This window comes from Notamacropus eugenii, chromosome 3 (genome assembly GCF_028372415.1).
Source record: "Notamacropus eugenii isolate mMacEug1 chromosome 3, mMacEug1.pri_v2, whole genome shotgun sequence".
Classification (NCBI taxonomy): Eukaryota; Metazoa; Chordata; class Mammalia; order Diprotodontia; family Macropodidae; genus Notamacropus; species Notamacropus eugenii.
In genome coordinates, this window is record NC_092874.1 from 443,361,307 (window position 1) to 443,387,066 (window position 25,760).

Here is a 25,760-nt window from a genome sequence, read left to right on the forward strand (position 1 = left end):
AGCTATACCAAATCAAGTAGCATAAACTTTTATTCATTTCTCCAGCATGATTGACCAATAATGAAAATTGCCTAAACATAGTTTTTTTCAGTTTATTATATTTATCTGTAACTAATAATCTTAGAGAGTTACTTCAGACCCAGAGAAGTTCATTAACTCACCTATGATCAATCAGTCAGTCATCAAGCAAGCATTTATTAAGCTTTTACTTTATTTCAGGAAGTCTTCTGAGTTCTAGGGTTACAAAGGAGGCAAGAACAATCCTTGTGCTGAAGATAATTATATTTGAATGAGAAGACAATATTTCAATAACCATATATATGCATATGTACGTATATATATGTGTGCATACATAATCTATACACTCATATACACATATACATATAACACATACACACATAGATATACATACATGCATATATGGAATGCAGCTTTGCTGGAAGGTAACTTGAGAGGAGAAATCACTAGGTGGGAAAGGCCTCCTAATGAAATCAGGATTTGACTAAAGTCTTGAAGGAAGCCAGAGAAACTAAAGGAGGAGATGAAGGCGCAGAGTGTTATAGGTTAGCACAGTCTATGAAAAAGCTTGGAGACAGGAGAGACGAAGGGTTGTATTGGAGAAACAGCAAATATGCCAGTATAAGGTAAGGGATGAACAATTTATCAAGAAGATAGCCTCATCCGTGCTTCTAAGACACTCTTATCAAGGGCAAGAATCCTATGGTAACAAGTTCACAGAAAATGACTTGCTCATGGTCACACAACCGGTATATGTTGGAGGAAGGACTTAGAGCCAGATGTTCCTAACTCTAAACCTAGCATGTTATCCACTATGCCACATTGCTTATCCTTGTGTCTCATGCTTAGAGTAGGATTATGCCACTAAAATAGTCATGACTAGTTACCCCTATGATAAATGGGATATAAGAATATCATATTTAGTTCTGGGTAACATGTTTTAAGAAGGCTATTAGCAAAGTAGAGCATATCCAGAGAATTCCAAAACATCATTTTTTTCTTCTTTAAGATCAATTTCAAAGGCATAAGGAAAAATGCAGAATATTTAACCTTATATAGATATTTTATGTTTCAGGGATACTAAAAATATGAAGAGATATCAATATAAAAGTATAAAAACTTTTGTATTTTGAAATAGCCTATAACTCTCAACAGCTGACATGGCTACCCATTATTTGTTTTAGAGGCAAGTAGTGTAGGGGATAGAGTGTTGGACATGGAGTCAGGAAGACCAGAGTTCAAATCCAGCCTCAGATACTTATTAGTTGTATGACCCTGGGCAAGTCACTTACCCTCTGTCTGCTTTAGTTTCCTCATCTGTAAAATGGAGAATAATAAAAGTGGTTAACTCTCAGGGTTGTTATGAGGCTTAAATAATACAGCATTTATAAATTTGTTTTGCAAAACATAATGAGCTATATAAATACTAGCTTAGCATGTCATCATCACTATCATTATTTAGGAGGATTTTTGTAAATGCCTTGACTCAAATTTGCCATCATTTTTCCTAAAAAAGGTGGAAAGATTTCCATTTCCCAGAAGTCAAAGATAATGACAATGACAGCAATGACGATAGCTTACATCCTTCCTATTGTCTCATCTATTTCACCCCTGTTCTGGTCTACCTAAGAATGGTCTGCCTATTTAAGGTTCTTTTGTTTAGAAGGGAAGAGAGTTGCTGGCTGAGATGCTGTGTTGTCAAGAACAAGCTACTAACATAGGGAGGAATGGGTCTAATGATGTTGAAGATGGAGTTGATAAATGGTAGGAAGTATGGTGGCAATGGCAAGTTATTCCAGTTTTGCAACATTACTAGCGTTTGCAAATGTTGCAATAACACTAGGAATTTTGTTATCAAGATGCTAAGTGGAAACATTTCACTTTCTACTCTCTATATACATATACATATACATATAGACATATACATATACATATATACAGAGAGAGAGAGAGAGAGAGAGAGAGAGAGACTCGTTATAGTTCATTAGTAGATATAATCCCCTCCTACCTAACCCATATACCTTATACCATTTTTACGTATGAATTGTAATTTTTTTTGTCTTTGTTTTAGTTTTTATCATTGTAGGGAACTTTCAACAGGAAAAAAGCTTCCTCTGTTAATCCAAGTTTGCAACTATTCTTCAATGGATAATATTTGAGTTGACTGAGACACTGAGATTAAGTGACCTACTTGCCCAGGGTCACACAGTCAATAGGGATCAGAGGTGGGACTTGAACCTATGACTTCCTGACAGACTCCACTACCCTACACTACCCTAATAGACTCTTACTAATTAGAGCACTTTAGGAAGTTAAACTGACATAGCAACCAATTAGATTCACACAAATATTTATCCCATGGAATTAATATAGGGTATTTCAAAGAGTAATTAGTGATCATGGTATAGGAATTAATTTCTATTATGGTTTGAAATTGAATTCAGAAACTGCAATATAATGTGGGTACCCAAGCCCCCCAAGTTTGACTGAGACTTTGATTAGACCATCCCAAGTTCATTAAATTATATGGCTCCTCTCATCCAGCAGAAATCAAGGACTACATTCTGAATTTAATATATGTATGAACACACCAACTATAAACTATGTCAGATTTGTTTGCAGAAACCATTAATAAGGACAACAAAATTACAGGCAATTATCCAATTTGCATATGCAAATCCAAGCATTGCAGGTATAAAGGGTATGTATACATTTTTACAGGCTTCCCCATTGCATCCTTGAGTAGTTGACCTTTTGTATCTATTAAAAATCATTATGTTTCCAGATGGTAAGTGCTGTCTTACTTGTGACAAATACAGACACACAAATAATTGCCATTTTCAGACAGACTAATTGAGTAGTTTGGAAAAAGAGGGTACGGGATAATTTGCAGGGATGACAGCCAAAGAAAAGATTCTACAAATATCTGCCACTTGGTTCCATCCATACCCATTATAACATTTACGTTATATGTTACACATAGTTATACTCAAATTCTAAGTGTAATCTACAAAGAGAAAGATAAGTGTGGAAAATATGTTATATTATAACAATTTTGTATGAGAAAGAAAATATACTACATTTGCTCACATATATTTAGGACATAGAACTACATCCCTTGGAGATATGGGGGTGGCAGTGGAGAGAGAGAGAAAGAGACAGTGAAATAGATAGAGAGACAGACAGAGAGATGGAGAGACAGAGAGACAGAGACAGACAGACAGACAAAGATAGAGATAGACAGAGAGAGAAAGAGAGAGAGAGAAATTTTATTATTCTGGTAGATTGCCAATGGACCATTCTAGATTTTCACCATCTACAAAAGTTTTGCCCAAAGCCATTATTTCTTAAAATGCAAAACCTTCAAAGTAATAAGAACTCATCTTCCTAAAAAAACAAAAAACTGATGCATTTTCCTTTTCCAGAAATTCCCTTTCTTCTCTTACCTGCCTCCTTTCTTTTTCTCAGTCCTCACCTGCCTCCTGAGCTGTGCTTTGCCTGTGGTTCAGTGAGGACCCTCTCTATGACAGAGTATTTGGATAGTGCTCAAGGCTATTTGGGTTGGAAAACACTGAGTTTTAAGCTCAGTGTTTTCCAACCCAACCTTCATTTTACAGATGAGGAGACTAAAGCTGATAGATCAATGATTGATGCTGAATGAGTTTCCCAAGGTCACAGGAATTCAACAGAGCTGGGATTCCATACCACCTTCTCTGAACCCAAATCTTGCATTCTTTCCACTGTATCTAGCCTCATTCTACAGCAGTGATGCTTCACAGTGAGTTGTGACCCCATATGGGGTTGTGTAACTGAATGTGGGGGGTGTGAAAAATCTGACAACAGTAAAAGGTTTCTGAACATGTAACAACCAAAAATCAATTAAAAAATCAAACATACAATGAATCTGGGATGTTTCTCACAGTCCTTACCCTTGTTGCATTGTGCGACTTCATTACAGCCTTGGTTCTGAACACACAACATGCACACTTTGCATTGTGCATGCCATCACACCATGCAATGCCAACCAACGTTGACAGAAACACCTGGGCTCAGATTCGAGACTATTGTATATCATGAATTACAGTGTTTTTACTGCACATACAAAGTTTTCTGCTCTTACAGAAACATAATAGTTTAATTATGGAAAATAAAGACCTTTAATTTTTCCTACCAAAAAAATTGATAAGTACATCTATCCATTAATATGCAAATTTGCTAACATTTTTAATAAGTAGTAAAATTATATGTATACCAAAGAATTGTTTTAAAATAATTTCTTCATGATTTACTGTCAATAAATGTTTGATTTGTATACTTATTTTATATACCTATTTTTCCTGGGGTCATGTAAAAATTTCTCAGGTGTAAAGGGGTCACAAATAGGAAAAACTTAAAAAGCCCTGCTCTAGAGTAGATGCTATCAACCCAGGGTCTGGAGACCCTCAATGGATCTATGGAGAGATTTTAGGGTCTCTGTGAACTTGAATGGAAAAAACCCAATTCATCAGTATTGCCTTTGTATAATTTATTTCCTTTGTAAATACTATGTATTTTATTTGATAAATTTATACACATTATTCTGAGAATGAGTTCTTAGGCTTGGCCAGACTTCCAAAAAATACTAAAAACCTTGCTTTCAAGTCAGTTTTACCAATGTGCTCTTCTGTTTCAAACATCTGTTACTACAGTTGGTGGCTTCATTTGAACCAGAAAGCGATTCATTTTCACCTAAGCTTTTGTTTTCAAAGCATATAAAAGGAAGAGTAACTTTTGGACATTACCGTTCATTTTCTCTTACGATCTCCTTCCCTTTTTTCCATGTGTAGACAGGCCGCGGGGAAGCCTTTGGTTTACACTCAATGACAACTTCACCCCCCACTTTAACAAGGGTCATTCTTTTCAAGAGGGTTCTGGAGAAGTCTGGACCCAGAGCTGAAAGAGAATATAGCAACTCAATTGAGGTGACAAAATAGACAACAAAGGAAGATGAACTTTGACTTACATATATATATATGTATATATCTTTCATTGCCTTGACTATTAAAAGGAGTTGGGCACATTCATCATAGATGGGCATCAGGGCTTTGATTTCAAGAAAAGAAAAAAAATGACCATGCCTTTAGAATGGGTTGTATTGGAAAAAAAATGTTTGGATGATTGACTCACTTATTTTTTTCTGGAAGACTCATGTCATGCAAGCACTGATAGTGTTAGAAAGATGGCTTGGCGTTGCAGATGACTGTCACAGAGTCATAGAAAGAGAGCTGGAAAGGATCTCAGGGACAATGTGGTTGAACTGCTTCATTTTATAGTGAAGGACCTACACCCAGGGAAACCAAGTGACTGACCACAGATGCATAAGTCAGCATTAAAGACAGACTTAGAACCCAAGTCCTCTGACTCCAGGGGCAGTACTTTTCCCCTTGTATCATGGGACAGAGTGGGTAGTTTTAAATTCAGGAATATCTAGGTTCCAATTCTGCCTCTGACACCCACTGGCTGAGTCACTTAATTGTTTAATGTTCTAGGCAACTCTCTAAGACAGGAAATTGTAGCAGAGTCATTGACCTGTTATCAGTAGAGGCCATGCTGGCACTGGGAGTTCCTTACATTTTTAAAAGTATTGTCTCATACCAAAACAAACTAACAGATTGTTTTATATTCTAGTAAGAATTGCCTGAAGTATATTAAGTTGGGTGAGCATGGGATTGAATGGCAGACAGCTTTCTAATTTGAATTAAGGCTAAAAGTGACTAAAATGTACATAACCTTTGATATAGGAATCCTACATCTGGGTCTAAATCCCAGATAGGTCAAGGATACAAAGAAAGACCATGTACACCAAAATATTCATTCATTACAACACTGTTTTTTGGATGTAGTATAAAAGAACCTGGTGACAAAGTTATCATCGTAACAGCCAGCATTTATATCACTCTTTAAAAAGGTTTTCAAAGTACTTTAACATTTGCTTCTCACAACAGCACTGAGAAAGAAGTGTTAGCAAAAGTAACTGGGGTTAAGTGACTTGCCCAGAGCATCTTAGCTAGTAAGTATGTGAACTTAAATCCATAGTTCTATTTACCATGCCACCTAGCTAGCTGGCTATTGGATTGGAAAATAGCTAAATTTCACAGAAAAAATCCCCTTAAAAAATGGATTTGTTCTGGAAAACTTGAATTCAGTCAAAGGGCCACACTTGAGGACCTAGAGGACCATATGTGGTCTCAAGGCCACAGGTTTCCCACCCCTGTACTAAACCAACTGAGGGCATGAATTTAATGGAATATTATTGCCATAAGAAATGAAAAGAAAAAGAAAAATTCAGTCACTTGGGAAGAAATGTGAATTGATACAGCATAAAGTGAGCAAGCCTCAGAAATAATCTATACAACAATTATAACAACGTAAGATAAAAGAAAATAAAATGAAATTGAATACTGTGTAATCATAATTACCCAGGTTAACCTTGGAGGAGAGATGGGAAAAATATATCTTTTAAACTTCCTAGGAGAAGTGGGGGACAGATTGGCAGAATTCCAATTAGGAGATACCTCCAGGGCTATCTAAAATTCAGCCCCTACATCAAAGAGATCCTCATTATACCATGCTGAACAAGTGGGCATCCAATCTTTGCTTCAAGACCTCCAAGGAGAGTGATCTCACCGTCCCTCAAGGTGCTCATTCTTCTTTTGGACATTTCTACTGAACTCAAACTTAAATTTTCTTTGAAAGTTTCCCCTATTACTTTGGGTTATGCTTTCTGAGGATAAACATAAAAAGTCTAAATCCTCTTCATATAGTTGAACACAGATATTATATGCCTCTTGAGTTTTTTCCTCTTGAAGGCTGCTTCAACCAGTGCTCATATGACATGGCCTTCTTCTGGACATTCTCTAAATGATCAATACCCTTGTTGAATCTCAACACAGTATTCCAGATGAGTTCTGAGAACAGGGCACAATAGACCAGCACCTCCATTTTCCTAGAAGTGATGCTTCTCTGTACACCAAGACTGTATTAGCTGTTTGGCCTGTCACATGACAGAGTTTATTAAAAGTCCCAGATTTTTTCAGAATAACTAAAATTTAACTATGCCTCCTCTATATGACACTTGTAAAAAACTGATTTTTCTTTTTTTGTAGTCAAATATAAAACTTAAACTTTATCACTATTAAATTTCATCTTATTAGATTCAACCCCATACTCTACACTTATCAAATTCAGGATACTGCCTCTAACGTCTGAAGCGTTAGTTATTCCTTTCAGTTTTTGTGTCATATGCAAATATTTGTTAAGTGTGACATCTCTACCTTTATCCAAGTCATTTACAAAAAATGTTAAACAGCTCAGGGTCAGGAACAGGTCCCTGGGGTACTCTACTGGAGACCTGCTGCCATGGTGACCTTGAACCATTAATTGCTACTGTTTGAGTCTAATCATCTAACCAGTTAAGAAGCATGTAAGTTAGATATTCTCATTCTGGAGGATATGGACCTCCAAAGAATCCATGAATAAATTTCTGGGTACTTGAGAACTTGGAATGGGAAAAAGTTCTATCATTCTTAACTATTAGGACATTATTAGCACTATTAGCATTTCCTTCAATCATGAACATGGGCAACAGAAAATCATTCTGAGAAGGGTCCATTGTCTTCACCCGACTGCCAAAGAGGTCTGGGACACAAAAAGGTTAAGAATCTTTCATCTCATCTAATTACTGTGTCTTCATTCCCACCCCATCCCCCAAAATAGGATAAGTTACTTTCTCAAAAGTTATGCTAGACTGGATGATAGATGGAGGAACAAAAGGAGAGAAGAGAGAGCCCCCAGCTCTAATCCCAACCCACTCCACCTTCATCCACCATCCCCACCTCCCCCTTTCCTCCCCTCTAGAAATTAAGCACCAAGAATCACTCTGGGTTTGCCTAGGTGAGCTTTGATCTTATTTTTCTTGGACCTAGGTCTCTTCTTAACTTCATCAAGTTAAGTTAACAAGCATTTATTAAGCTTCTACCACGTGCTAGGCCCTGTGTTAAGTGCCCCAAACCATGCAGGGTCAAATAGCTTACTCCTCCATCCTGCTTCGAAGCTCCTCATTAGAATGAGCTCAGGGGGCTGTTTTGATTGCATTTGTAACTTCAATGCTTAACATAGTGCTTGACACAAAGTAAGTGTTTCTGGGATCTTTTCTCTCTCTCTCTCTCTCTGTCTGTCTGTCTGTCTTCCTCCCTCCATACACACACACACACACACACACACACACACATACACACACGCACACACACATATTCCCTTGTCTGTCTGTATAGTTATGGATCTATTTTTTATCTATTATCAAGTTGCTTCTTATGGAAACATATCCTTGTGCTCTTTGTTTATTTTTTTAAATCAAATAGTAATTTAGTGGTTGGAGGCTCAGAGGATAGAAGCTCCAGTCTGAAGTCAGGGAGATCCAAGTTCAAAGGTGACCTTACACATTCATTTGCTGTGTGACCTTTGGCAAGTCACTTAACCTGTTTGCCCATTCCACTGGAGAGGGAAATGTCAAATCACTCCAGTATCTTTACTAAGAAAACTTCATTCAGAGTCATGAAGAATCAGACACAACTGAACAATTTGGGGCCATACCGTAATTACTTGGTCATCTCTAACCTTGTGACTAGTTTGAGGTCTTCAAAAACATGAAGGATATCCCAGTTCCTTGGCAAAATATACTTATACCATCCTGCCTCCCCACCCCCATCCCAGGATGGTCCTTTCTGTTCTTTTTCCCTCTCTTTTACTTTTACTGCTTAGTTGGCCTGAGGCTTTGAGGCATTTCCTTGGACTTGGGTATCTGCCCACTGAGACATATCTCTTTATATTTTTGATATATAAATGGATTTTGAAGATTTCTGTATTAGCATTTAATTCCCCAAGCAAGAATGGTATTTTGTTTGATTGCCTTTGAGCTAAAATTTCCCCAAAGTAGTCAACACATACTGTATTTTAATCCTCTGTGCTTGATAAATATACTCCGTTTCCAAGAAGAAGTTTCTGTGTATAATATATTCAAGTGTAATTTACCAAAGCCCACTGCTCTCAATATCTTAAAGATTCCTGAGTTTACAAGACTAATTCCATGGGAAAATTGGAGAAGTCTTGTTAATAATTTCAGTAGAAAATTAAGAACTAGAATAGCGTTCAAAGAGATTGACAATCAAGGGCCTTTTGCGGGAAAAAGATTCTGGAATGGATGAACCACTCTCTTAGTGGATCCATATGATATCTCTAGAGTTCATTTTCTTGTATTTCAAAACTATAAATTTTGGCAGTTTGTCCCAGTACACTTCAAAGATTGGAGACTCCTTTGAACGTGAATAAAAGAAAAATACACATTGTAGTAGTCTAGAATTTTAAAAAATAATTTCTTACATCTGTTGAAAACAAACACAGACAGTAGAAAATGACTTCACTAGATGTGATTTAAGTCTTTATAGACTTCCTTTACCATGACCCTTTTGTGCATCAGTTTCTTGTATCTGTAAAAATGAGGTTAGATAATATCTCAGGTCTCATTAATAGTTAGCATTTAATAATAATAGCTAGCATTTATGTTGCAAAGTGTTTTATTATCTCATTTTATCCTCACAACAACTCTGGGAGAAAGGGATTGTTAATATCCTCATTTTACAGATGAGGAAACCAAATCAAATAGAGGTTAGGGACCCAGAGTTATGCAGCTAGCGTCTAAGGCCAAATGTGAATTCACATCTTTCTGGATCCAGGTGTAGTATTTAATCAATTATGCCACAAACTGCTCCTTTCTGCTCTAAATTTATGAAAGACTCCCTGTTAAACCTGTATAACAATAGTCAACATATATGTAATGTGAAGGTTTGCAAAGGACTTTATATACTCATAAACACAACCCTGGTGAAGAAAGTGCATTATCCCCATTTTGCAAATGAGAAGCTCAAGTCAAAGAATTTAAGTGACTTGTTCATGGCCACACAGTTAATAAGTGTGGGCAGCAGGATCCCTGATGGTAGGATCATAAATTTCAAGTCAAAGGGACCTACGAGACTATCTAGTGAATATTCTCATTGTTCAGATGAGGAAATTGAGGGCTGGGGAGATTAGATAACTTTCCCAAAGTCACCTAGGTAGTAAGTGGCAGAGTTGGCATTTGAACCCAGATCTTCTGAGTCTAAATCTCATGGTTTTTCTTTCCCCATTACACCACGCTGCCTTCCAGCAATGAGTTTCTTGGAGACAGAAGACAGGAAGCTCATCATTTCTTGAGTAAGAAACTTCATAACTGGATGAACCACACCCCATATAGAACTTGTTCATATGAGCAATGGGCATTTGACAAATTAACCCGGCAGGCACTAGAGGACTCAGTCTGTACGCCCTTCAGACCTTCATGCCTGAGCTTCATGATGGGAAACCCCAGCTGAATGGACTGTAAAGTAACTTGGTGATGAGCAACCACAATTATGTTCTGGAGACAAATTTCCAACTCAGGCAAAGTTAATCCAATGAAGAATAAAAAGGAGGAGGAGGAGGAGGAGGAGGAGGAGAAGGAGAAGGAGGAGGAGGAGGAGGAGGAGAAGGAGGAGGAGGAGGAGGAGGAGGAGGAGAAGGAGGAGGAGGAGGAGGAGGAGGAGGAGGAGAAGGAGAAGGAGAAGGAGGAGGAGGAGGAGGAGGAGGAGGAGGAGGAGGAGGAGGAGATGAGGAATAGCTAGTGTCTTCAGAACTAAGATATTAACAAAATAACTAATAATTATATAGTTAAAATATAATCAGAATTTATAAAAAAACTTTTAAAAATAGACAAAGAAGTCAACCAACCAAGGATCCTGTAAAACCCCCATTTAATCTACATGGAGAAACCCTCATATTTATGTGGCCATCCACTGTCTTTTCTATAGCTGTTTTTGTTGAAATTTCAGAGTGGTCGTTTCTCTAGTGTTCAGGGCCCAGGATAGTTCTGGCAGAGCTCAATCAGTTACTTGCATGGTCTAATTCTGAGACAGGCTGGTACTAGAAAAGTCTGGCCAAAGTTCCCAAGAAAAGACTCATGAAGAACAAATCATTCAAGTCTAGTAACTCAACATGTGCACGTGTATGTTCAAGTGCACATACACACATGCATGAGGACATTCACACAAATGATCCCAAGGCAGTGACTTCTGTAGGATCCTGAATTTGAAAATGAACAATAATTCTAAAAGACCTTCATTTACAGTCCAGAAGTTCCAACCACTAGCTTATTCAGTTTAAATGTAGTTAATGGGGGAAAGAGAATTAATCAATCAACAAGCCTGTATTAAGCACCTCCCAGGTAGTAAGTAGGGCATCACTTCACCAACAGAGTAATGAGTTACAGCCTGCTGAACTGCATAATAAGCATGTCAACAAACTACCAATATCTCATTGATACTTCAGTGGAATTGAGATCTTACTGATAGAAGCATGCTGTTGGGTGGTTCAAATCTAGAGCTATCTACACCTCTCCATCTTTTAGGTCTATTGATCATGTTATGCAAAAATCCAACATGCTGGGACTTTCCCCTCTAGATTCTTATGTTGCATGAATACCAGCGGAGCCAAAGGGTTGCTCTCAGTTATCCCTTATTTTCACTACATTTAGGGGCAACAGGATAGGGAAGGTGAAGAGAATGGCATTTATAGAGTCCACTATGTGCCAGGCTCTATGCTGTGTTTTTTACAGATATTATCCCATTTAATCTTCACAGGAACCTGAGAGGTAGGTACTATTATTATCACCATTTGACAGTTAAGAAAACTGAGGCAAACAGAGGTTTAGTAACTTGCCCAGGGTTACAAAGCTATTAAGAGTCTGAGACCAGATATAAAACTGTTGACTCCAGGTCCAGAGGTCCAGAACTCTATCCACTATATCACCTGCTATATCACTTTATCACCAGTTATCTCATTGTATGACAATAAGCACCAAATTTTGAAATTGAGGCAAGCATTTGTTGTGGACACTGGTAGAGGGAACACAGAGCATCATTTCAGTAAAGGGAGAAAGAGACCATGAAAAACACCAGAAGTCTCCTGAATAAAGCAGGGTATAGGAAGAGAAAGAAGACATATACTTCATAGCTTCATATTTAAATCAATTATTCTTACTAATTGGGAGCTAAACTCAGCTGTTTTGAAATACAAGTATTGTTTACACCCTCTAAATTTCCACACCCTAGGATAAAGCTCCAGTTGTTCTCCCTTAGGTACAATTCTGGCTATATGACTGACCTGCCTCCTCCTTATCATACATTTCACCAAGGATATCTTTTACTATATTTTTCTCATTCAATTCTTTGTGGTAACATGTTGCAGTTTACATTCATTACAATGATCAGAAGCAGTGATATGAGAAAAGCTTTTAATGCAGTCCTCAAGCACTTATTTTTATTTAATTAAACCATGCTATATAAACTAAGCTACGCTTCACCACACTTTGATGTAATAATTAACTAAGTGGCCAACAGGGGGACTCTTGAAGAGAAGTGTTCCGTGAATCAGCAAAGATTTCCATGAAGCATAAGACTTTACCAATAGTTAACTCCTAAGCCTAATCTAGAAATGTAGTCCTAACTGGGGAGCTTACAAGTATAGGACATTTGAGTCTAGTTATTAACAACAGGTTAGTTATCACACAAATCACTCCACCCCTCTGGACATCAGTGTCTGCTCTCTAAAATGAGATGCTTAGACTGAATGACCTTGAAAGTCTCTTACAGCTCCAAATCTGTGGTCCTATTCTAGTCTATAGAAACATCACTGAGGAAGACGGTTGATAGTTATTGTGTAGAATGGCCTTTTAAAAGTTCAGTATTTCATACTGAAATTTCATACAGGCTATTATCTCACATTTTATCTCATTATACAATAAAAATAAAACCTATAGTGCATTCATTCAAAACTTTTCTCCGTCACTGAGATGATGTTAGCATAGGTATAATAGGTATATAGAACTAGACGCATTTCTTGACTCATTGTGCATGCAACTAGTTAGATGGGCACCGTGTATGAGTTTCTTCATATATAGTTACAGCTCATTGAAAGAGATGGCCCATTTGTTATTTGTGATAATATGTATGAGTTTGGACTGAAGTTCACCTTTACACAAGATCGCTCTCAGCAAAACCACTAAGAAGTAGCTGAAATTTGTCCTTGGTAAGTTTCCATCTCCCTTTTTAATATTCTTTACTTCCTTCCCAGTGCCTGCCTTCCCATTGGGCCTCCCTTCCAGCTAGCTGCCATCATTGCCTCTAACATGTTTCTGTGTCTTCTGAGCTATATTTGGATCATCTTCAAAGGGAACTTTTATTTTTAAAATTTTTCAAAGTTGTAATGGTACTTCTTCCCCTAGCATTGAATCCTCTCTTAAAACAGTCCAGCAACACTCTGCCTCTATGCCCCCCGCCTCTACCAAGAAGAAGGAATATTTCATTCTGTGTTCTAATATTGATCACTACAGATACTCAGAATTCAGTTTCCTTACTGGTCTTTTCATTTGCATTGTTAGAGTCACTGTAAATTATTCTTCTGTGTGTGATTACCTCACTATTTCAGTTCTTATAAATCCTGCTTATAGTCTCTGAATCCCTTATATTCATTATTTTTTCCTTCATGCATCATATTGATATATTATAGCTTGTCCAGCCATTCCTCCAATCAATGGGTACACCAACATAGCCAGTTCTTTGCTATCACAAAAAAATTCTCTCAATATTTTGGTCCTTTCTGTCCATCTTTTACCTCCTCAGGGGTGTGTGTTCCATACTGAGACTGCTGGGTTTGTAGTAGGTTAACTTTAAGGACCTCAAGTAATAAATATCTAATGGTGGAATTTCAGTTAGCATGTAATCAAGAAAATGTTGTGGGCTTTCTTAACACCCTGCCAATACCATCAGATTAACCTCTTTTTGTGCCTGTGAAAAAGGGATCAGTTGCAAAGATTTACCCTTTTCTATCTTTTACAAAGAAATCTCAAGGAAATGAAATATCTCAGTGGAGCTAGGTACTTGAGAGAGAAAGAGAATTCTCATATGTGCAAAAGCTTCCTTCACCTCCAGGAACAAATAATAGTACTTGGAGCAGTAGACACGAGCAAACTGCACATATTCTCATACATATGATCCAAAAGAGTTCTTGAGTCCCAATGTTCTGGATAAAGGAAAAGAGAATTTCTGAGTAATATTAGACTCTTGGAGAGAAAAAAATGATCCCAGAACCCCAACTTTTAAAGAATAAAGGGTAGCTGGGTAGCACTGGCATTAGGATTATTTCTTGAATTTGCCTGTTTGATAATTTGGTTACATAGCTATCCAGAGAGAGAGAAGAATTCGCAGGCAATACTGTGTTCTTGAAGCACAATTTCCTTATAGCAAATATGGCTTTCTTATCTGTTTATTATGATTAGGGAGAAGAGGAAGGAAGGAAGCCACATGGTCTATTAAAGAAGCCAAAGAACTAGGGGAAAGTGGTAATGGTGAAAATGATAATGATGACAAGAGCATTCTATGTTTCGGGATAACTGGCCTAAAAGTTAACTGGGACTGTTGGTGGGTTCCATTTTCAAGACCACATGGTATGACAAACACAGTTATAAAAACCCTTAGTAGAGGTTTTTTATCACCCGAGAGTCCCTTCCTCCACAGCTACCAAGCAGTTGGGGCTCTATCCATCTTCAGGTATACTTACCTAAAGATTTGGTGACAACACTGATCGCTGTCGATCAAAGCCTAAGAGTTCAGGTTTGCCCATTCTTTTAGTTCTTCAACATAATTGGAATCTCCTGGTGTGACAGTTCTATAATTCCCAGTTTCTAATTTAAAGCCTACTTGAATTTAGCCTCCAACATTTTCTAGTAATGTGAGCACTTAACCGGAAGGCTTCTAGAGGCTAGGGAACGCAAGTTGCCCTCTTGCTGGAGGCTGACCACACTTCAGATGATTTGAATTTTTCATAATCTAGCTCCACTGGGTAGTACAAAAAAAATCAACCTCCCTTGTAGATAAGCACTTAATGAAGTTTGCATGAAATAGCTTTGAGTTCTATCTGAATGCTTTTGTAACTTGGAAACCAATCAACTAGATTAATGCCAAACTAACCAGATAATTGTTCCAGTTTGCACCTCATTTTAATTACATCATCCATTACTTTATGATATTTTGAATGTCTACTCCAGGGTCAGATGACCTCTACAAAACTGCCTGGTAATTCCCATTATGACAGACCATTAAGCAGGGCTTCTTGGGGGTGAGAACAGTAGATACTATTGTCTTCATATCTCCTTTGGACACACCAAGGCACCTTATAAACTCATACTATGGGCTAATACCTAACTGTTCTCTAGGCTCCCTTGAACCTCACTGCAATCAGGATTCCTCTGTATTTAACTAGTGAATTAATAAGTTAGGTATTAATCCAGGTCCAGTAAGCAATGCAAGGATACCCCTTTTAAGGTTATGCTTCAGTCTCTCTCTTTTATGCATTTACAGTACTTTGATTGTATGAATTAGGCCCAAAATTAGGCAAGGAAAGGAAAATGGGTTATCATTGGGAAATTATGCAGTTCTTATAATGACCACCAATATTCTTCCTGTGACAATATATTATGACAAGTTGTGGACTCTTGAAGAACAGAAATTTAAGAACACTCAATGGATACTGGAGAGGGGCATGGGAGGGGTGAGTGTGTTGCAACACATTAAAAACAAATAATTATATAGGGGAAGTGGTTTAAAGGCTACGACTGGCAATAAAGACGGGCTTTACACTTGGTAAGAACAAGGGATAACTAAGAGACAGTGTCTATGCTCCATTGGTATCTACTCAATGTCAAGAGAACAAGAGGAAGGTCTTTAGCCCAACAGGTAGAACTCTTTCCTTTTCCAACCCCCACATACTTCCATAAGATTAATAGGAAAATATGGATGACAGTTGAACAAAATGCTCAGATATGGATGGGCTGCTCTCTGTATTACTGGAGGGTATACCCTTAATCTCTGTTCAAAATTAAGCCACTCGTCAGTAAGATAATCATCAGTCACTGGCTTCACCTCTAACTATCATATTATATTGACTTTTATGCTCTGAAAAATCACATACACAATAGATACACGCAAAAGCAGATAAAATTACACTATAGACCTATCCAAGTGGATTGATCTCTCTTCTGGACTATTTGAGCACTGGGTGGATACACAGCATATCCTTTATGTGTAGATCAGTATGAGGAGAGTCAAGAGCACTTGACCTCCAGTCAGTAGAGTATTCTATCTCAGGCATTCACTGGTCATGTGTCCTCGGGCAAATCATTTCATCTCATTAGGTCACAGTATCCTTGATCCACGGAATAACAATTATGTGTGGTACTTATCTAACTGGGCTATTTTGAGAATCAAATGAGATAATGAATACCAATCTTTTTGGAACGCTTAAAACACTGTAGATGGGATGATGGTGAGGATGATGAAATATATATGTCTAATCAGTAGCTTTCAGACTTGTTGGTTCAGGCAATATTTAGCAGAACTACTACTGCTCATAGAAATTCCAATTATTACTAACCACCAGAGCTGTGACTAAGGTTTGCATATGTATCTAAAGGAGAAAAATAAACAATCAATTCTCCAACCTCAGTTACAACCAACAAAGGGTCACTGATTTCTACCCTTTTTACTAAAGTGCAAGCCTGATCTAAATTACTGACAGAAAGGTGAAAATATCTGCATTCCATTTGCCGATCTAATTCAGTCTAGCATCCGGGTTAATTATTTAGCAGGTAAGCAGTTGCAATCCATCAAACATGAATATGTCACATGCACATTAAATACCTAGACTGAATGCATAAAACACGATTAAGGTAAAAGCTTATCAAATTTATGCATTCTAATCAGTGCACTTCTTATTCATGACTTTGGGGATTCCTCCCCACCCTCAGAATTAGAGGAAATTTTCTTTGTGGCTCTGGAGGATCCAGAAGCATGATCAATGTCAGAGGCCAACATTACCTTTTGAAACATTAAATTTTTTTTTTCCTTTGGTCAATATGAAAGTTGCCTCATTCGTGACTCACACAGGTAATTGCCACTTACTGACTTCACCTGGGAGAATTAGACCATCCCGACTTTTACTCCTTGGAAAACACTAGCAGGGAGAATTTATATACATGTGACATCGAATACAATTACACTATAAGCCTATCCAGACAAAGCCAATATTTGTGAACTTTCTCAAAGTTAAATGGTGTACTTGTTCATATTTTGAGGGATTACATATTATGATTTTAGATATTCAAATATTCCTTTTAATTTCCTAATGCTTTTGCTATTTGAGAGAGGGGACTCAGAATTAAAACAGAATATTATGCCAAATCCCTTATTCTTACTCTGGCATGTGAAACATTCTTTGCATTCCAGAATCTAGCTCCAAAGCTCATTTTCCAATTTTATGTTCCACCCTTCACTCCAGTTAGGGTAATTTATTCATTACCCACTAATTAACATCTGATTTTATATTTAGCCACTAGCTCTTGAAGGATTATTATTTGTGAGGTAATGAACTTGACATTCTAACCAGAGTGTCTTCAGTCTTTTTCTCTTATTCTACCCATTTTTCAAGGCCTCTCCTCCCTTCTACAAAGTCCTCCTTCACCACCATAGTGCACATTGATCTCTGTCTCTTAGGATTCCTGTACCACTTCTTAATATTCCTTTGCCACTCAGCACATTGCCTTTTGCTGTTTGCTGCCTTCTCAGTGGACAAATTTAGTGAATGCTGATGTTATTCAAGGCACTGTATTAAGTGTATTAAGGGATAAAAAAAACGAATCATAGCCTCATAGAATTTAGAAATGCAGTGGAATTTAGAGATCATGCAAGACCAATCCCCACTTTTTAAAAAGGAGCCAATTGGAGCCAAGGAATGTTAAGCAACTTGCTCAATGTCACACAAGTGATAAATATCACAACTCATGTACTGCATCCAATAAAAGAGAAGAAAGAGGAAGCAGAGAAACAAAAGTAAAATGGTTTTGTATCTGACTTCAAGTGCCTCACGATCTAAAAGGATCAAACAGAATGGTAAGAAGTTGACAGTCTTTATGAAACCTACGTAAATCCTGTCTCTCCAATTAGATTGTAAGCTCCTGGAAGACAAGGGCCATGTCTTTATAACACTTTATATCTCCCCCTGCTCCTCTGGTGTCTAGCATGTTCCCTTTAAACATTATAAGTATATATTTGTTTGTTCAGTTGAAATCTGAAAAGTACCTGGGTTAAATCTGCTCCAGAGAGTCAAAGTTTTGCTAGACCATCAAAGCTACCTGTGTATTTTGATGCTGTGGGTATTATATTGGAGACTAAGTTGGGAGACATAGTTAGGGATTACAAAAAACAGAGCAAGTCATAATTCACAATGTTCTCCTTTCCACTGCAGGGTTTCTCAGCAATTCCCCTAAGAATTCAGTTCATCTTTTTCTACAGTTTATGGGGAATGTTATATGGGGTCTATGTATTGATAATGCATTTTTGCTTATTGTTAATATAATTTGGCTTCTTAACGGGAAGATCTTCCCCACCCATTAATAGGTCTGGGAAGATTTGTGGGAAGGTCCAAACATTTTGTTCATTTTCTAATAAGGCACTGGTTCTCAAGGGTTGTGATGCCCTCTGCCTCTGAACAATGTATAAGTATTCTGAGACTAGGTTTTACTTTGGGGCTTACTGACTGGAAGTGTTTGTTTGGCCAGTTGAGACTCTGGGAAGCTTACATGGATGAAATCATGGGTCTGGGGGCAGGGGAAATGGGGGGTAGGAAACTAACAAAAATGTGCCAGACACCAGAGTAACAATGCTGGGCTTCAAAGAATTTATATTCTACTGAGGGGTAAAAATAGATTGGTAAGTTAGCATAAAATACATGTTATACTAACTTACCTGTCTGTTCACTAATCTAGGAATTCTGGTATTAGGAATTTCTGCTATCCCTGTAGATCAGCACTTTTTCTGTATTTTATAGTTTTGGAGAGTTATCAGGGGCTCTAAGAGGTAAAGTTACTTGTTCAAGGTCAGCCTTTGCCAGGGCAGACCTTCAGCTGAGCTATTCATGTCTTCAGGGCTAGTATTCTCACTCAACACTATGCCTCACTCCCTCTTACATAGTACATACTTACCAAAGCTTATTGAATTGAATTAAATTAACTTTAAGACAGAAACTTGAGGTGCCAGAACGACTCACTTGTGAATGATCAGCAGGACTCTAGAGCTTCTCAAATTGTCAATATCTGGGTAAAATATCTCCAGTATGTTGACCATTATGCTAATGTTTTTTGCACTTATCACAGACTCTTATCTGCACCAATAAAGGGCTACAGATACACAGAAATCTGAAGAAACAGTGAAATCATTTAGATGTGAATTCATGCGTTGACACAGACTCTCCCCCTAGTGAATTTCTCTACCTTATTATATTTGGCCTTGGCACATACTAAAATAAACTTATATTAAAATGGACACTTTGTCAAAAGATGATGAGAAACTAGGCCAGGGTACTAAACAAACCCATGGCTAAAATACAGGATAGATAATGCATGTAGAAGGTTTTCAGAGTTGCCTGTGCCAATTAAACTGATGTAGTAAAGAATGAGTAGACTTTGCTTGCCTCCATGTTACAGATTTATTTGGTAGAGTCTAATCCAAATCCAATCATCTTTTTTCACATTTTTTTCTTCTACGCTGAAGTTACAGGAGAGTTACATCATAGTATCATGGATTTAAAGTTGGCAGGGGCCTCAGAGATCATTTCCCCTAAGTCCTTTCATTTTACATATCATGAAATGGTGACCAAGACAGCAGAAATGATTTCCTGAGATCACATTGGTAGGAACAGTGCCAACATTTGAACTTAGGTCTTTTGAGTTCAATTGGTTGAGGTCAACTTAGGCATTAAAAAAAGGAGCAGTAAATTCTCTGTGTTCCCAACAGAAATCATTGGGGGGGAAGTGCTATGGGAAGGAGGCTCTATTAAAAAAAATGGGTCTGTCCACTTCGCTTGAAGACTATATGGAGCATTTTTCAAGCAATCTATCTTCTGCCTGAAGAATTTCTTTGTATCATCTCTTGGCTTGAACACTTAAGCTTGGCAAATGATATGTTTGGTAAGGGGACATATTTTAAAAACAAATTAAATTAAATTTCTTTCTTCATAAAAAAAAATTACTCACCAATAACACTGAGCTCTGCACTAGCAAAAATAATTCCATGTCTGTTTTCAGCTACACACTGATACATGCCTGCATCAGAGAGGTTCACGGTGGTTATGTTCAATGTCCCAAGCTCGATTTGAATTCTGTCCTGTAAAAACACCAAGAAGTAAAAATATAATCCTCTACAACTCTGGCCTTGAAACCACTATACTCTATATTATATCGAGGGGCACAAAACAAGAAGAAAATGGCAGTCATACAAGCAATTTACATCTCATGATCTATTTGTCTGTCAACTGAATTTGTGTCAGGTCAGATGCTAAATGGAATCACTAGTACATCAGCTGGTAAATGGAATTTAAATTGTAGTACTCTCCTGAGTTCTCATTGATTTAATACTGAAACCATTCAGATTAATATCCCCTCCAAGTAGATGAACGTGAAATTTAAAATGCCTTTCTATTCTCAGGTTCTGGACGAGTTTGGAAAAAATGCAGCCAACTCTACCGTCTAGGGCATTTAAAACACTCAAATTATTGGAGGGCATGACTTAGAAGGTTAATAGGAATGTAATCATCTCAGATGGTGTAGAGAAACATTTAATATGGGCTGAAGTTTACCAAAAAAAGTCTGTGTTAATAATTTAATGGTCCCTTACTTTATTTCTGCCACTAACATGATTTAAGTTTGGGACCATCTGCTGGTGGCCAACACAAAGCATGTAAAATTAGTGTGTGGAACAAAAGACTCAAGTCTCATTTATCAGCCCAAGGATGCGTGATATGTGTTATTCATTTTCATAAGTGCAAAAAAGTAGTCCTCCCTCCCCTTCCCTAGAGAGCTGCCATTTAAAAAATAAATAAATAACATGAAGAAAACATTGGATTTTGCTTTGCTGTAGGGGGGCAATTTAGTGCAGGTGGACACTTATTAGGTTTTGATCAAATCTAGGCATCCATGTTCCCTCACATTAAGCAAAGGGAGAAAAATGCCATTACCTTCATACCTTCACAGCAGCCATTTGTTTTCGTTTGGCTTTATAATTGAGAGAATCGTGGGACTGACAGGATCCCCTCTGGTGAAAGGAAGGGAGTGGGGGGGGCGGCAATGAAAGGCAAAACAATTCTTTCTCTTTTCTTTCTTTTGTGTAGCATTAATCTTTAGACTGTTCCCCATGCCAGTGCTTAGAGCTGAGCCCTTTCCCTGGGTGGCCTACATGGGAAAAAATTCCAACGTGAAAAATTGGCTCACTCCTCAAGACCCAAGGAAATGTCAAATTTCCTTTAACTTTTGAAGTTCAGTTAGAAAATATAGCATAGGAAATTAAATCGGGACAATCGTTCTTCACCCTAAGGCTCCCTGATTTCATTTGGGATCTTTCATTGGGGCCTCCTTAAATTTCGATTTCCATTCTAAATGTTATCACACCAATTTTTCTTTGCCTAGAAAGTGACATGTGCTATAGTCAAATGAAAAAGAACTCAAATTCTTCTTTCTGGACACCCTTATATTCATACAAAACTTTGTCTTCAACTACCTGTTTATGTGGTTTTTTTCCCTTTTAAACAAGTACTTATTAAGTACCTACTTTGTGCCTGCCATTGTGTTAAGTGCTATACCAATATTATCTCATCCAACAACACTGAGAGGTATGTTCTATTGTTATCTCCATTGTACAGATGAAGAAACAGAGGCAGACGGTTTAAGGGACTTGCCCAAGGTCACACAGCTAGTGAGTATCTGAGGTCAGATTTGAACTTAGGTCCTTTCGATCCAGGCTCAGCACTCTAATTTGCTACCTACCTGCCATCAAATTGTATCATGAAAAAAAAGTAAGCCTCTTGAGGCCATGGATTATTCTCCAATTTTGATTTGTTTCCTCTGCCCAGAACAATGTTTTGCTTAGGGGATATGCAAACCAATGCGATTTCATTGATATGGGGAACTCTCAGTATGGAATCTTTCTTCATCAATGTAGACTGACAACCCTTCTCTAACTTATATACTTAGAGATTTGTCTAGGGTACTTCTCAGTGGCATACTCATGATTACAGTTAATAGGTCTAAGAGACAGGACTTGAACCGGGATGTCCTCACTCTAAGGCCAGCTCTCCATCACGTTGCTTCTCACTTTGCAACCTTTATAAAGTCAGTCAGTTAATATTAAGCACCTACTATGTGTCAGACTCTTTAGGAGTATCATTCACTTTCTTTGTTGGCATCATGTCATATCAAGTCATGTCATATCATGTCAATCAGTTGTGGACATTGGGAATGCCATGTGATTCCTCCATTATTATAAAAGTATGGTAGTACTAAATGTTAAAGTTGCCCTCCACACAACCATTGTCATCAGTGTTCTCACCTGAGTTAGTAATGGTTCACCGTTTTTTAGCCACCTGTACGTAGGCTTTGGTCTCCCATTTGCTTTGCACTCCCAAAAGATACTTTCTTCAATGGCCACATGGATATCATTGATTTTTTGGATCCAGTTAGGCTGAGCTACAGCAATTAAAAAAATAAAAAGAAGTAAAAAAACTCATGAGAAGAAGTCAGTTACAGCCTTATTCAATCTTTTTCATTATCTGTAGTCTCTTGGATGATCTTTCATAGAATGATGTTCAAGGTTACTTGAACATTCATTCAGGGATCCATTTTCCAGCTTCCAAAGATAAACGGTACACATGGCTCTTAGCCCAGGCCCCATGTGCCTGGGCAATGGCTCATTGTGGCATCAATTAGGTGAGGAGATAGTTGCACTAGCTCCTGTTAAGAAACAACAACCCTGAGCCATATATGTACGTGTATGAGTGTTTATGTATGTATTCTCATGTTCAGCCTGGAAAAATCATTATCATGAACCTCCCCAAAATTCATGGAGCTATCATGTATGTGCATATGCTTAAGTATCTATATGTATCTATAAATACACTATTATGCACATAATACATACATGCATATACACACATACACATATATTCTTATACGTACAGGTATATACTAATAAATACAGTCTGGAAAATTCACCTTCATTCCAAAAATAAGATACATGTTGCTGACCCTGCCACTTCCATATAACCCATACATTGTATTCTGGCAACATGATACAGAGGAAAGAGACAGCCCTAGATTTGGGGTCAGAGATCCTAAATTTAAATTCTAGCCCTCATTCCCCTTCAGGCTGCCTTCAGGATTTCCTCTACCATGCATCAGAAACCTCTTCATCCTGGAGCTTACACTCCAACCCTGGAATTCCCAGGTTACAAGTCCCTCCTGGCCCTAAGGCCTCCTCTTCTCGTAGGATGGCTCCTCTTAGAACCTCCTTTCCATGGGGGTGCCCAGGCCAGCCATATTTCATTTCTCTCCAGGCTGCGCTTTGGAATTTCTCTACCATGCCCTCTCAGTGGGGATGTTTGCCTCCTTCTACCCTTCTTTCTGCTTCTTTTTCTGTATCTTCTTCCTCCCATGAGAATGGCCTTCATAATGGCAAGGGCTGTCTTTCTATATTCTTAGGGCTTAGCACATAGTAAACCTTTGATAAGTGATTGTTGACGGACTGACCAGTTCTGCTCCTAACTTCCCATGGGACCCTGGGCAGGTTATTTTACTTCTAGACCTCAGTTTCATCATCTGTCAAATGAAAGACTTGGTTGAAATGATTTTTAGGTTTCCTTCGAGCTCTAAAGCTATGAACTGACCTGATTCAAATTTTCATTCAACCTATTACCCAGGTGATTGTTTACCTGGGTTTGAAACACTGCCCAGGCACAACCTTGCATCCTGCTACCTTCTAGGGACTGACTTAGAGGCTTCCTTCACATGACAGTTGACTTAGAATCCTCCTTCACCTGTTGGTGTTTTCAGACCCAGGCCTCTCATGGTAACCTTAGTGTTAGTCTTGAGTCCTCTTCCTTCACGTATCCAATCAACAGCAAAATCTTCTTAATTCTTTCTCCACATTTCCTACATATGGCCCCTCCTTTTCACTCATACAACCAACATTCAGGGTTGACCCTTGGGTAGTTCCTGGAAGTTGACTAAGAATGCTGATCTTAGAACTGTCCTATCATTTCATATTTAAAAAAATAACCAACATTATCATGAGCTTCCATTTTTCTTAAAGCCTCTTTTCTGGGGAAAACAGAGATCATGAGCTTAAGAAATTCATTTCCTTTGTGGTTTTTCATTTCTCTCCATGGATGATATGGTACAGTAGAGGCAGAATGGGGTAGTAGATGAAACCTTCCACTTGGAGTCAAGAAGACTTAGCTTCATATCCCCTCTGAGACACTTGTAGTTCTAGGGAAACCTAACCTTCCAGCCTCAGTTTCCTCATCTGTAAAATGGGAAATCTAACAGCACTTATAGCACAAGGTGGGAGGCTCCAATGAGATAATGTATTTAAAGTCCTGCACACTTTCAAACATAACATTAATATCAGCTATTAGTAGCAGGAGGCAGTAGCAGCAGCCTCCAGGGCACCGGAAAAGCTAGATTCAAGTCCCAATTCTGCCCTTAATTGCTTGTATGTCCTTGAGTATATCAATTTTGCTCCCTGACCCAGTTTTCTAATTTGCAAAATAAGGGGTTTCATTGAACAAGAGTTTTTTAACCTGAGGTACATAGATTTCAGAGTGTTTGCAAAGTTGGATAAGAAAAAAAATTCCCTCTTATTCCAGTATAAATTAATTCCTTTGTAATTTTATATATTTTATGTTTTATGTGATTAAAAAAACATTATTCTGATCAGGGGTCCTTGGGTTTCACCAGACTGCCAGAAGGATCCAGGATACATTAAAAAAGGTTAAGAATGCCTGAATCTAACAAAAGCCTTTATTCAATTGTTCTAAGTAAAGAGGGGTTGTCAATTCCAGGTTCCATATAATAACTTTGTATATTTGAAGGCAGCTACATCATTAACCAACACATGATTTCCTCTGCCACGGCTAGTGGACTGATCAGATATTCTTGAGGAGTAGCTTTTGAGGTCACAGACAATGGAGAATAATGTTGGGAATTATCAGAATCATGGTTGCTATTTTGGGAACATTAATTGCTCACAGCATTCCAGTAGCATAACACCTACCAGTGCACACCTATTAGTTAGCAATTAGAGCTTAGTATTACTTGGGAAAAACTCATCAGGCTTTATTTCAGAGTGTTTGTGAACAAGGATGGGAAAAATTTCCCATTTTTCCAATATAATTTGTTTCCTTTGGAATCCTATGTTTTATGAGTTTAAAAACAGAATTCTGAGAATAATTTAACAGATTTGTAAGTGTTTTGGCTTCTCCATTTTTATGTAACATGGTTTCAGATATGCATGTCCACAGTTTAGTTCAAAGGGAAAAAAGCCAGTACTGGAATGGAATTGAGATAACTTCCTTTTTTTGATAATACTCAAGCATGGAAATAATTTAACAAATAACATTGCCAGTAGAGGTCTCCAGGATTCGCATAATATTGCTTTAGCCTTTTCCCTTTATAATCAGATAAGAACATTTCATGT

General features: G+C 37.8%; 1 protein-coding gene across 4 annotated transcripts in view; it reads right to left on the reverse strand.

The window, feature by feature from the left end:
• The window catches only part of LOC140497550 (contactin-4-like), a 588,779-nt gene that overhangs the window by 151,433 nt on the left and 411,586 nt on the right, over window positions 1-25,760 (reverse strand). For all 4 annotated transcript variants that reach the window (XM_072598641.1, XM_072598642.1, XM_072598639.1 and 1 more), the window contains exons 9-11: window positions 22,617-22,753; window positions 20,270-20,399; window positions 4,800-4,950 (exon numbers count right to left, since the gene is read on the reverse strand). In XM_072598641.1, coding sequence (XP_072454742.1) covers window positions 4,800-4,950; window positions 20,270-20,399; window positions 22,617-22,753 — 418 coding nt within the window. The remainder of the gene's footprint in view (window positions 1-4,799; window positions 4,951-20,269; window positions 20,400-22,616; window positions 22,754-25,760) is intronic.